This window comes from Amblyomma americanum, chromosome 1 (genome assembly GCF_052857255.1).
Source record: "Amblyomma americanum isolate KBUSLIRL-KWMA chromosome 1, ASM5285725v1, whole genome shotgun sequence".
NCBI classification, from domain to species: Eukaryota; Metazoa; Arthropoda; class Arachnida; order Ixodida; family Ixodidae; genus Amblyomma; species Amblyomma americanum.
This window is the reverse complement of record NC_135497.1, coordinates 298892338-298905144: the sequence shown is the minus strand read 5'-3', so window position 1 is coordinate 298905144 and position 12807 is coordinate 298892338. Positions and strand designations below refer to the sequence as shown.

The following is a 12807-nucleotide window of genomic DNA, read 5'->3' as shown; positions in this document are numbered from 1 at the left end:
TTGAGCCGGAATACAAGTTTTCGCGCAGTTCTGAGAGAAAAAGTTTACACCTTTCTCTCGTCTACTCTTCCACCACTTGTAAAAACGATGATCATTTCCTTTCCTTAAAACCAATTTTGTAGCTGGAGCTAAACTAAGCTACCAGTCGAGCATTTCGCGGTACATGGGAGAGGACAGTTGTGTGCATGCGCCGTTATCCATGGCAACTGGAGAGCAGCAGTTGGTGCGCCGCACGTTCGTTCCACCGTCCAAGCTGAATGTGACGTCATGCGGATGAGCAGTTGTGTGCATGCGCTGATACTATCGTAACCACAGAGACCCCACAGCTGCGCCGCGTTCATAGCCACCGCTTGCCTGCACGCCGCCCAGTCGAAAAACCACCAGACCGGGTCCTGATGTTCGCACCACACCGGGATTTCAGACACGGGCCTTAGTGTGCGTGGTCTGGTGTGAATATGATTTGGTTTATGGGTTTATGGGGGTTCAACATCCCAAAGCGACTCAGGCTATGAGAGATACCGTAGTGAAGGGCTCCGGAAATTTCGACCACCTGGGGTTCTTTAACCTGCACTGACATCGCACAGTACACGGGCCTCAAGAATTTCGCCTAAATCAAAATTCGACCGCCGCGGCCGGGATCGAACCCGCGTCTTTCGGGCCAGCAGCCAAGCGCCATAACCACTCGGCCACCGCGTCGGCTGGTGTGAATATGAGCCCGGGTATCCTGGTGTGACGTGAACACCAGGATCCAGTGTGGTGTTTTTTCCACCGCTCATCTAGTGTGTTGTGCCATCCAGTCTGCAGACCAGCTGCTTTGGAATGGCCAGTCAGGTTAACTGCCTATCACATACATTTTAACGGGCTTGAAGCGAGTCCACAAGGTGTACGTATACTAGCACTTTAACTCGTTAGATGCATGCAATTTGCAATGAATATCAACGAACACCACATGGCAGGTATGCAACTTGAAGCAGCATGAATGGAGCACCATTCATATATAATGATTTTACATGCAAAAAAAAGAGTAGATTATAGTTTAAAACATTTATTGATTCTTTACTTTTAGCTCTTTGGCCTCCTCTGCCTGAGTTCACACGTTTTTTGTGACAACCACAGGCGAATGTTTTTTTCGGCCTTCTCAATTGTTTCTTCGGTGTGCCCACGTTTTTGTCCATAGTGCCTGAAAAACACTAAAGGTAGATATCCAAATCGGTTAATACAAAGTAGTAGCTTGGTTTTGATTTCAGAAAAGTAACAGTCTTGCAGGCAAGACTACATTACTCAGACAAAACATACTTAGCGATTGCTGAGAATCTGTGGTATCTGACACAAACTAGGTTAACTGCTGGCATAATACAAATTGTTCGAAGGAAGGCAAACAATATTATGGCAGACACTTAGCCCCGTTTTTAAGGGCATAAAACAGCAGCATTAATGACTACCGTCTCTGACTCCCTTTTTAATCCTTGTATGTGGAAGCATTTAGCTAAAAATTTTCTAATCTGTCCCCCTATTACCTCACAGATATTTGTCAATGTCCGCAGAACAGGGCCCTTAATGCTATCGCATTAATATTCGGACGTCGAGTGGAGTAGCCTACCAAAGTACTTACTTTTACTTTCACAGCAACAAACACAATCGAATAATGCATTAATATATTAGCTACAACTGTAGCAAAACAACTGGTTTATATTTTTCATTGACTCCCAGCACCATCAAAGATTCTTGATACACTATTCTCCATGGATGGCTAGAAAAGTTTTAATGAAGAGGGAACAAAATAGGACAAGACATCTACTGAGCAATGAAATGGTGCTCTTACCTCTAAGAGCCTCCACTTTGTGCGGTGAGAGGGGCTTCTGCGGGACTCTGTCACCATCGCCAAGATAACAGTTTGAGAGAGTTCCCGTGAAGCTCCACTCCATGAGTGCTTCAGTCGTCCAAATTGCAGTAGCTACTTTTTACAAAACATGGAACTTTTCTGTGTCACCATCAGCGTAGTGTATGCCTCTCCACTGATGTGCACACCATTGGCCATGTGTACCTGCAGCAAGCAAAGAAGGTATTTTGCAAAAAATTATAATGTGGTAAATAAAACTACCAACCTTGTTTCAAAGGGAGCAAAAGACGCCATTTACTGAAGTTATGTAAAGCAAATGAACGATAGGTATTCCATATCACTCGTCACTCCACCACAACAATTTTTGAGCTGAGCACCAGAAATATCGGCAATTAAAAATGTCCATGCTCCTCTCCCACTGAATTTAGTTTCCAAGACACACACATACAAAAAAAAATAGTTTCGGAACTGTCCCCACCCAAGAAAACGTAATCAGCTGATGTTTGCTTTGCAGACTTCCAACTGTCGCGCCAATTTTCTTGAGTATGGTTTTTCTCCTTCCTGCACACTCTTCGGTCACAGCCCTCCTCTTGTCCGCAATAATGGACATGGAGCTCAAAACATGACTATACCCTCAGGGATACATGCAGGAGAGGTAAATCAGAAATACGTGCATGACGGCACTGGCCTTGCCTGGGAGGTTCAAGCAGCAACAGCAGCAGACAACATTCGCAGCTACTGAAAATGTGGCAGGTGTGGCTACAGTGAATTGCCGCCTCTGGTTGCCTGTCACTCAGTATGACATCACTATAACCATGACATATACCTTGATAAGAATAGATCCAAAAACCACCACTACACGCAGACCAACAGGCCCACGAATTCCAAAAAAACACTGGTAAACTGCTGGCTCCGTTCCAAGAAATTTTACTTCGAGTGAATGCTCAAAAGCACTCATTCTCCACATTGAACACATTTACCAGCAAACTCTAAACCCATTTCCTGGTCCTTTTAAATTTCCCCACTGTATGCAGCTGAAACACGAGCTACAGGCTATTCAGAAGTGCAAGTCCTAACTTAATTCATGAATTGTGGCAGTCTAGATTGTGAATTCTTATCTTCCTTTCACAGAATAGCCTATTTTACACTGAGAAAGATCAATAGCAGCAAAAAAAAATTATAAGCTCATGGCGTCAAGAAAAGACTGCAGTCTCAGCATCACTACAAACATCTTTTGGTTTGGTTTATGGGGTTTAACGTCCCAAAGCAACTCGAACTATGAGGGACGCCGTAGTGAAGGGCTCCAGAAATTTCAACCCCTGCGGTTCGTTAACGTGCACTGACATCACACAGTACACGGGATTCTAGAATTTTGTCTCCATCAAAATTCTACCGCCGCGGCCGGGGTCAAACCCGCGTCTTTCGGGTCAGCAGCCGAGCGCCATAACGACCGAGCCACCACGGCGGGTACAGCCATGTTTTAAATTAGAATCTTTCAGTTTTCTATCGCAGCCACCTTCAAGTCTCCTCCACACAGCTAAACGAGGAGGGGGTTACGTTCTCTCCACTTTTCTACCTGCCAACAGTGACAGGCTGCAGCTGGCTCTTCCATAACAATATTAGCAGGTGATAGGGCTATTCTAATGACATTCACCCTCCTGCCTCTCCACTTTGCCAGTTCATTGCCTTGTTAGCCTTAAAACCCTAACAACTTCCAAAAAGCGTTAACTACAAGTGGGTTGGCTTCGAAGCCTTCGTGCATGACATCCATGCAAAATGGAGCACAAGACACAGAGAGGCTCAAGAAATTCTCAAATTCAATTAATGACTGGCTGTACAGTGAGTATCTTGGCACAGCAAAGAGCTGAGGATTGACTTGCTCATGCCCACCTCACTACCAGGAAAATAAGGATTCTCCCAGGGCCGTAAAAAGGTCTGTAAAGCACAAGCGCTGCTGAAAGTCTGCATGCACCTAGGCAAATCTTACTACCCACTTTTTCATACCTCCATAAATGTCCATAACTCTACATTGCCTGTGCGCATATTTTACCCACTGTTTATTCCCTTTTCTCAACATAGCAGATGGCCGGTATATTACACACTATAATAGGATACAACTTAAGAACACACTGTAAAGGGACCCCCTTCCAGCCAATGGTGTCAGCCAATTTTACTACCTTGCTAGCGTGGCAATATAAGGGGCAGAGAAACAATGCAGAGAGGGGACCATCCCTTTCATTTGCAGCTCTCTGCATTATCATGCTAGCAATGTCATGAGAATTGGCCTATGCCATTGCCTGGAAGGGGGTCCTTTAATGGGGAAAAGTCGATGTGTTCGAGTTGTGTCCGACTATACGAACAATTCCAACATTTTATAATACTTCAGAAGCTTACAGCACGATAAAGAGCCAGAGGAAATTATAAATCCAGCACAAAAATATGCAGTATACCTTTTCTCATGACATACATGCTTGGACAAAGTGTCACATAATCTTACTTTGCCATCTTCCGTAGAGGTGCACGCAGCTGGTGCTTGGCCCTGGTTGCGAGTGCTCCATGTCTATCAAAGAAACAAGATAAACATGCATTTGGCTAGCATGAAAGACCGCTTTAACCATATTTTAGCATGAAAACTCAAGTTTTGAAGACAAAACATGTCTTAGTGAATGCAGCACCGGGCCAGGAGGAGAATGTGGATGCAAGCTGGAACTGATATGCCGACGGATTCTTAATCATATTTGTAATAAGAGAGCAAATTACTCACTGGCATCCACACAAATACAGCCATAAGGCTACAAAGGAAAGCTATACAGCTTCCACAGAAACTTCGCAGTTAAAGAAAAATTTCCCTGGTCCGGGGTTCGAACCCGGGACCACCGCTTCACCGGAGCAGTCATGCTACCAGCTGAGCTAACTGGGACGGCAAGAATTTCTTTGGTACGGCGAGAGTGAATTGAACAATAATTCGAAATGGGAACAGTGGGAACATCGCGAAAAAAAAATATGCCGCTGACCTAAATGTGTTATCTAAATGCGATCTGCTGGCTCTATTGACTATCATAAGGTCGTCAGATCTCTTCCTGATGCACCCAAGATTCTTTGAAGCAAACGATGCTAAACTCCATCGACATAAACGCGGCATGAAGCTTGTTGACGCGTGCTTTCGTTGATGACTGCTGAAGCACAGGGAGTTTTACAAGGTGAATGAATGTTGGAAGCATCCTCTTTGAAACAGGGTGGCAGAAAGTGCCGTTATGCTTGGAATTTATTTCTCTTTAATTTCTCCCATCAATCAAATCTATATATTCTCGCTACTGCATGATGATGATGAATATAGACGTTGGTGAGCACCACCTGTTGAGCAAATAGCAGAGCTCTGCTTAAAGCACCACGCATGTGGCAGCGGCAGAACAAAATAAAGACAATACACTTCGACATCAACCTTCTGTCATTTTGGCACAAATTTTCTGTTACTGTTCGGGTGCTGCGCTATGACATTTTTATTAAGCGAGGATTGTGCATGTGCTATGCACATCGTAGCGCATGCAAGTTGAAGTTTCATTGTTTGGCTCTACACACTTGACAAAGCGGGGAAGAGCATCTAAAACTCTGCACTCTGCCCACTTTGCTGAGAATGTCACAATACAGGTGATTTCGTCAAAAGGTAAACATGCTGGGATGTTATCGGTGCACAGCATCTTGGCATACTGCCAAGGTCAGAGCTGGAGACTGCGACAATGTGACTCTCAGCTATGTTTATGAAAAACAAAAATTCTCAATGATAAAAGAGGGCTCGTGTATGGGGGATTCATTACGCAAGTAAATACGGTATCCTTCGAAGATCTCAATAATAGATAATCGTCCAGGAGCATTACCAGAGTCCTTCTGTGCTTCTTCTAATTGTGAAACTCCCACCGGAGTTTTATACAGTAAAAGCTCGTTAATTCGAACTGAGCCCGGGTCCCCGAAATAGCCCTGTGCATTTCAGAAAATTCCCGACTATTCGAACAAGTCGACATCAGCCATGGTTAATTTGAACTAGGAGCCCCTGGCTAACTCCGCTCCTCGTAGATAGAAGTTGACCCATAGCAAGTACAACATGCTGCAAGTTTACTAGAGATGTAAAACAATGGAAAAGAAAAAAAATGCCAAGCGTACGAAGGCTGCAGGAGTCCGCGCTCCAGTGCATGCCGAAGCAGGTTTTCGCTGCCGGAGCAGTCGCCCGCGCCACCGATGCTTTCGCGCAAGCCGTTCCAGGTTTTCGTTGTGCGACGGCCCCTGGGTCGCGATCACGTGATGTACACAACGCAGTATGGCGGTTCGGGCGCCAGCGCCATGCTTTTTGTTGCTGCGAGTTACGTGAACAGCAATGTGGAGAAGTTGGAGCCCTCTGGTGACGCTGATATAACTGAGGCAACATGCTGCCAGCAGACGCCACAGGGCTCACGGGCGGTGAGCACAGCTGACAGTGATGAGTTCGACTGCGGCAACGAACCTATGCCACCGCCAAGCGCATATGAAGTAGCGTCGGCGCTCGATGTTGCAGCATGCTACTTCTGCACACCAGCAGGGGGCCCTGCTATCTGCACCAACCAATAGCCGCTGCTGTTTGCTCTTGGGTCCGCCCTCCGCTGCAGCCCGCGAGTGCTACGGCTTCCGTAGCATTGATTTTGCTATGATATGCTTACAGCCCACATTAAGGATACTCGTCTCCAGTATACATGCTAAGGATTCAACCTTCACTTGCTTCACCTTTGACTCTCTTCATTCAGAGTATGCTTCATTGAATTCACTTCATGTTCCACAGCAAACGTGAACAATGTCTGCCATGGCAGACTGGATAAATTACAATAAAATTCCCCAAGAATCAAAGGCATTACATATAGCAGTAATTTTCATTTGTGCTAAACTGCGAATGTGTTCGGAAAGTTTGAATTAACTGTTTTCTTGGAATACTGAATGCAAGCCAAAGTATTGAGAATTAGAGCAAAGTTAGGATGACAATTAACTGGAGCTAGCTGTCTCAGTCCTTTCCCATTCACACCAGTAAACAGCGGAACAACGCCAATCCTCCCATAAAGCCAAACGTGCAAGGCATTATGACAATAAAGTCTAAACGCTGCGGTTACAGACTGAAAGCCCAGTCACACATGCGAGTCGGAAAAGGCGTGCAGCTGGCTGTCGCAAGCAGGGGGCACCACGACCGTACCAATGTTCACATTCGCAAAGGGCGACTCACAGGTCATTTTCTCGAATCAATCTCATTCGGAACAATACTTGTTGATCCTGACTGTAACTGGCAAAGAGAAACTGGATGTAAAACATGCTTCCATTCACTTCTGTGGGACCGCAGACCGGTTAGGTTAGCGATTTGCGACTCACAGTCACAAAGTTGTAAAATCGAGGTGGGTGCGACTGGCCTGCAGCTGTCGCTTTTTGCCCAAAACTGTCACACATCCTCTGCGACCTGCAGGCAAGGATGGGCCTTTAAGGTTATGACATGGCATGCTACGATGATGCGCTTTCAAGGTTTACTGCACCGTTACCGGTTTGAGGGACCGTGGAGGGCTCCCAAGCCCCTGAAGATGGCGCCTCTTTGTCCGTCTCTTCCAGTGGTGACAGGGTTGCTGCCCTGGATGCCACGGCTGATGTTACGGGCACAGGTGCTGCAGCAGGACTTACTTCAGCGGTCTATGACAGCATACTGGGCTGCTGTGTGGCTATTACAAAGAACAGCATGTATGAGTGGGAAGGCTCACCGAACGCCCTTTTAGAAGCATACTGGAAAGTCTTTTTTTGCTATAGTTAAGAAACCAGCTATGCCAGAAAACTGTGGCACAAAAGTTTGACAGTAATGTGAAGGTGTACAACATCATCATTACGTGACAGCATTAAAGACCCCATTCTCCAGGAAAAACGGTGTCCGCATTGCGAGAGAAAAATCCCAAGCATGCCTCTGGCGCGTTGTAGTTGGGAGGTGACATGGCTGGGCACTGATTGGTTCGGGGTTGTGCAGCGTCCTAGTCCAGATGATATGGCCGAGTTGGCATGGCTGAGTTGGTAGAACTTGATCCTTTGTATCCAGAGTCACACTACTCCGAGGCCACACAGGCATGCTCGTATAGCTTACTTAAAGCAAGGCTCTTGGTGATCTTTCATATACTGTGGTACCTTACGACTGTACACTAATGAGTATGTGTGGGATAATAGAAGCATGAATTAGTGGATTGCTGATCAAAGGGGTCATGACATGATCTACCAACAAATCGTGTGTTTATGCTGACGCTACTAGGCACGACGTTATTATGCATATTTAAAAAATAAGTAGGGCTCTAAGCGAGCATTTGAGCTAGGAATAGTAATTTGAAGTTATTGGCTCTAAGCCCTGCCCTCTGGAAGAAATGGCCATTTTGTGATGCATAGATTGGCAGCGTCGTCTGCTACAAAACTGAGTGCGCACACAGCAGAGTGTGTGTGCCTACTTGAGTCCAGCCATCATGAAGTTGCCAAGACCGGCAGAGGCTACACAGAAAAGGGAAAGACATAGGCCTTTGTTGTCTTTGTCCTTATTCAATTTCCCCCAGTCGCTCCACCGCACCCTAAGCCTGTACAAAGACCTGTCTTCAGTTTTTCCATCACGAGCAAGCACGTGACTGTCAGTCTATGTCGTAACGGACAGATTAACGGACGGAGGGATGATAACGGCTTTACCCTTTGTATCGGGCGGTAGGCTTGTGCCGCCTAGCCTATGGTTACACCATTATTTGTTTTTTTTTTCTCTCTCTGTATTTCACTTTTAAAATGCCTGATTTGAATGCAAGGAAAATCAGCACTAGGTATATGTAGGGTACAAAAAAAACAAGACATAAAGAATTAGCATTTATTTGATGCCTCGCGAGGCAGTTCATCACTTTTCGAGGCTAGGACAAGATTTTTGAGAACAAAAACCTATAGGTCCAAGTTTGAAGAAGCGTATATACTATGCTTGGCATGTTGAACCGGAATGGAGACCGCAGAACACGTAGTTTTGAGGTGCACGAACTTTACCCCACCCTACAAGATGGAACAGCGTCAGATATAGAGGGTGCTGGCATTTTCTGGGGGGAACACACGAATGGATGAAAAAGCAAAGAGAGGCTTTACTAAACGAGAGGTTATCAACTCTCCAAATTCTCCCGTCCCTTGACTTCTTCCACCAATCTTCAAACCTCTCCTAGCACATGGTCCAGCACATGAAGTTCTGGCATGCGGACCATGATAACCCTACTTGGGCTCAGCGCTAGCTTAATTTGCCTTAGCTACCTTCAACGTAGCATATACAATCTACTTCCCTAGTCCTACCTCCTGTTTAAACCTGCCGCCGCTCACTACATCATAACCCACGTCTACAAAAGCACACATATAAAAGCAATACTTAGCTACGAATAAACTAACGATGTGACCTCACTGCTCCCTCGATGACGAACCGAGAGCATGCCAGTGTCGCCCGACTTCCGAACTGTTCAGGACAACTTTTAAAAATTTAATTACAAACTACGCACTGCACCAAATGAGCTCATATTTTGCCCAGTTGTTCCGAGATGGATAGCGAACAACATGCAATGAACAACTCGAGTCTAAAAAATGGCGTCCTTAACCCTTTCAGAAAGCAAGCAGCAAAGTGCGTGCATGCAAACGAGGATCCGCAAGGGAGCTGGGAAACGAAAATCATTAACGCTGTCCCGCCATACTCTTAGAGACAGAGCTTAAGTGACCCCCATATTTTTTTTTAATTGCAAGAAAATTACCGAGCCAGGTATGGCCACTTATTTTAAGTTTTCCTGTAACAGCTTGTACTTTGCATGTGTTCACAAGCACATTAGCTCAAATGTATTGCAGTGTGGATATGCACCTTCTTTTCAAGGCCCAAAAACTATTGCAGATCTCCAGTCTGTTTATGTCAGCTTGCTCAGTCATAAGGGTATACTCCACTACATAGCCTGGTGCACATTCAGTCTACTGAGCTGTTACCCGTTTGGTGGCTTGTGGAGGCCTCCAGTACCACAGAGAACAGTGCTCTTTGGCCCGCTTCTTGCCTTGGCAACATCAAAGTATACACATGCAAAGTGGTTCAGGACAAAATCTGCATGCCATTTTTAGGCAAATTTTTTTTGCTTTAATCACCTCCATTTGCCATTAACAGTGACAATTCGAGAAATGTGCAGTGAGTGGAGGTTTCTCGCGATATTCTTAAATCCTAATCGAAACCTCGGCTGAAGAGTAGCTGTTTTTCACTAAGCAGAGTGGAGGTGAAGCATCAAGTCAAGCAACGCTTGTAAATTCGGGCGTAAGGAGGCTCGAAATGCAGCAAGTTTAACTCTGACAAAAATTCACAATTAGATCGCACCACACTATCCATAACAGGCAGGTTTTACGGAGAATGCTAAGCTTATTTGCTACATTCACACAAGAGCTGCCTTGTAGGGCTTACCTTTTGCTGAAAGGTAGTCTAGCAGCTGTTCTTAGAGCCATGTGTTTATGGGCCGCAACTGGGCGTTTTCTTTCTTGAGCTCAAGATTTTCATTTTTCAGCTCTGCCAGCTCCTGTCTGCTTCCTTCTTCTCCAGAAAGGGTTTTCAAGATGTCCCTTGCAACAGACTGCTTTGCTGTTTCTCGCAGCTTCTTTTTGCTCCTCGAAGACTGAAACTAAGGTAAACTTCATTACAAACTCAGTCAGGGCTGTGACGTCTCTGCGCAAAGTATCAATGCTTTTTTAATGTCCTGTAAGGCTATATCTAGAACCAATTGAAAACTATGCAGAGAGACCCAGGCTCAATCTCCGCTGCAGTGGCCACCTTTCATCACAGCGTCCATAACACCAAGTGCAAGGCGTATACAGGAAAATGCTGAGCACTACTGCGGCACAAAGATTTTTCACAAGTCAACTAAACATCTGCAACTTAATGACAAGCATTATAAATAGTTCCAGAAATTTTTAGAGGTAATGGCAATGCTTTAGCCGCACTGTGCCATAAATACTCACATCTTCAGTCCGCATTTTTCACTTTATGGCGGTGGGCTTTATCTGCAACAAAACAATCCATTTCTTCTTTTGATTCTGAGGACAGAAAGTCCAATCCAGTATTAGTTTCCACTCAAGAAAAGCACGGTTTCTTTCAAATTAACTGTTTCTTCAGAAAAAATTCGATTGTAATAAATCGAAACGCCATACTTAGTACAACGGCGACAGAAGCTAGTCGTACATTGCCTGCAGTTTATACACAACTGGAGGCCTTCTAAATCACACTGTACTGGTCGCACCTAACTACTATCAATGACGAGGAAATCACAGCCTATAGGTAACTACCGAGTTATTTGCGCCTTAGCATTATTTGGCACTTCTCGTCGCAGTATGTGTGGCTGACAACGCTTAAAAAAAAGAGCTCTTCCCGAATAAACTGCCGAAAAGAAAACAAGCACGGAGGAAAACGTATGCTCGTTCTCAGTATTTGCAGTTGCCTGTGGTAGTAATCACCGAAGCTTTTTTTTCCCCCAATGACTGGAGCGCAAAGGAATATACCCTGATTTAAAAATCTTTGTGCATACGATTCTGCGTTCTTTCGTGCTGTACCACAGTAACCCATGTTCTAAATTTGTCAAAACAACTGCGACATTAACGCAGGAAGAAAAACCATAAAGCGCGCAATTATTTCACCACCGAAAAAAAAAAAAAGACGAATGACATACCGCGTACACATAATTTACTTTGGTAGGGAGGCCTCCGTCCGATTCTTGGCCAATCCCCCAGTGTGGGCATGTGCCATCGTTTGAAAGGCCAACACCAACTACTTTGGTTGGAATACAAAACACGTTCCAGCCAAACAAAAATAGAGCACGCACTGTAGTGGCGTGCACACCAAGAAGCGATGTTCGAAGACAGAAAAGATACAAAAAACGCGCTGTGGAATATTAAGTCAGAAAGGTTCGCTTACCTGTCAGCTGCAAAATTTCACGTCGTAATACCCTCCTTATGTTCTGTGGTCACCATCCCAGAAAACTTCATACACGACTCCCACGGTGAAATTGTCCACATGTTGTGGATGAAACGCTTTTACATTTGCTGACGAGGTGACCTTTTTCAGGTCGTCCTCCACAACTTTCACAAGCACGAAATAATGCATGTCTTAATGGCAAAACAAAATTTCCCTGGTTTCAACCGCAAAAACAATACACATGAAAAACACGCGGAGAGCAGCCGCGTCGTCCTCAGCGGGAAGCCCAGTTCCTTTCGCTCATAACATTCTGAAATTGACACTCTCTGCAGTGGCGCTGCAATCTCAATAAATATGCGTGAAGTCTTCTTTATGCATTTTGAAGGGCACTTTACACTTTTACAAAAACGATTGCATATGACAATCGTAAAAAAGTACTTCATTGTAAGGTTCTTATCACAAATCTGCGAGATCGAATCATTGGCTCGAACGGCGCATCGTGGCAAGCGTACCGCCCTCGTGCTGTGCTGCGCTATAGCCGGCTGCACTTTTTTTTGTTTGTGAGTTGCTGCGAGCACAACCTCAACAGCACTGTAATTTCGGTCGTCAGAGCATGCGGCCCAAAAAGCGCTACTGTGCCTATTTAGAGCCCAGTGCGGCGTCAAAGAAAGTTCCGCGCCAGACAGCGTGGAGCCAGCAACAGAAGTAACCTGCGGTATCTGGCCAAGCCCTTGCTTTAAGTTGTGCCACTCGGCTCGAACCAAAAATTTCCCCGCCTCAACCGCTGGCTCGTTTGCGGTGAAACTGCACACAGAGCTTGCGTATTATGGTAACTTTTGTATCGTAGCAAGTTTGACAATGGTACTTACTTAGTTCAGGCGCTAATGATGCGAAAACGTAAGCGTCTACGAGAGATCGGCGAGCCAAAACCCGTAGACGACGCTTTTTCGCTGAAAACCGGCAGTGGCGCCATCTGTTTTCGGCAGCAGAAAGCGTC

General features: G+C 45.3%; 1 protein-coding gene across 5 annotated transcripts; it reads right to left on the bottom strand.

Moving 5' to 3' along the window:
- Positions 1–1029: 1029 nt before the first annotated feature.
- On the bottom strand, positions 1030–12665 carry LOC144115279 (uncharacterized). Of its 5 annotated transcripts, XM_077649597.1 has the most exons (9): positions 11811–12665; positions 10862–10936; positions 10311–10524; positions 7387–7560; positions 7223–7307; positions 5999–6118; positions 4338–4400; positions 1823–2044; positions 1030–1190 (listed from the first exon to the last, which is right to left on the bottom strand). In XM_077649597.1, the coding sequence occupies exons 5-8, from the start codon at positions 7295–7297 to the stop codon at positions 1955–1957; spliced, it is 348 nt and encodes a 115-aa protein (XP_077505723.1). In that variant the 5' UTR covers positions 7298–7307; positions 7387–7560; positions 10311–10524; positions 10862–10936; positions 11811–12665; the 3' UTR covers positions 1030–1190; positions 1823–1954. The 5 variants fall into 5 exon arrangements, 2 of the variants coding, with proteins under 2 accessions (XP_077505723.1, XP_077505724.1); XM_077649598.1 differs by lacking the exon at positions 5999–6118 and having other exon boundaries at positions 10862–10903; XR_013311331.1 differs by lacking the exons at positions 5999–6118; positions 7223–7307 and having other exon boundaries at positions 2319–4400.
- Between the last annotated feature and the right edge of the window lie 142 nt (positions 12666–12807).

What these genes read in the sequence shown, in the direction of transcription:
- LOC144115279 (XM_077649597.1), bottom strand. Translation starts at nt 7,297, where the DNA reads ATGTGTGACAGTTTTGGGCAAAAAGCGACAGCTGCAGGCCAGTCGCAC. An exon ending in CGCGGACTCCTGCAGCCTTC is followed by an intron (nt 4,401 to 5,998) that starts GTACGCTTGGCA and finishes TTTCTTTGATAG; the next exon opens with ACATGGAGCACTCGCAACCA. An exon ending in CCTCTACGGAAGATGGCAAA is followed by an intron (nt 2,045 to 4,337) that starts GTAAGATTATGT and finishes TGCTTGCTGCAG; the next exon opens with GTACACATGGCCAATGGTGT.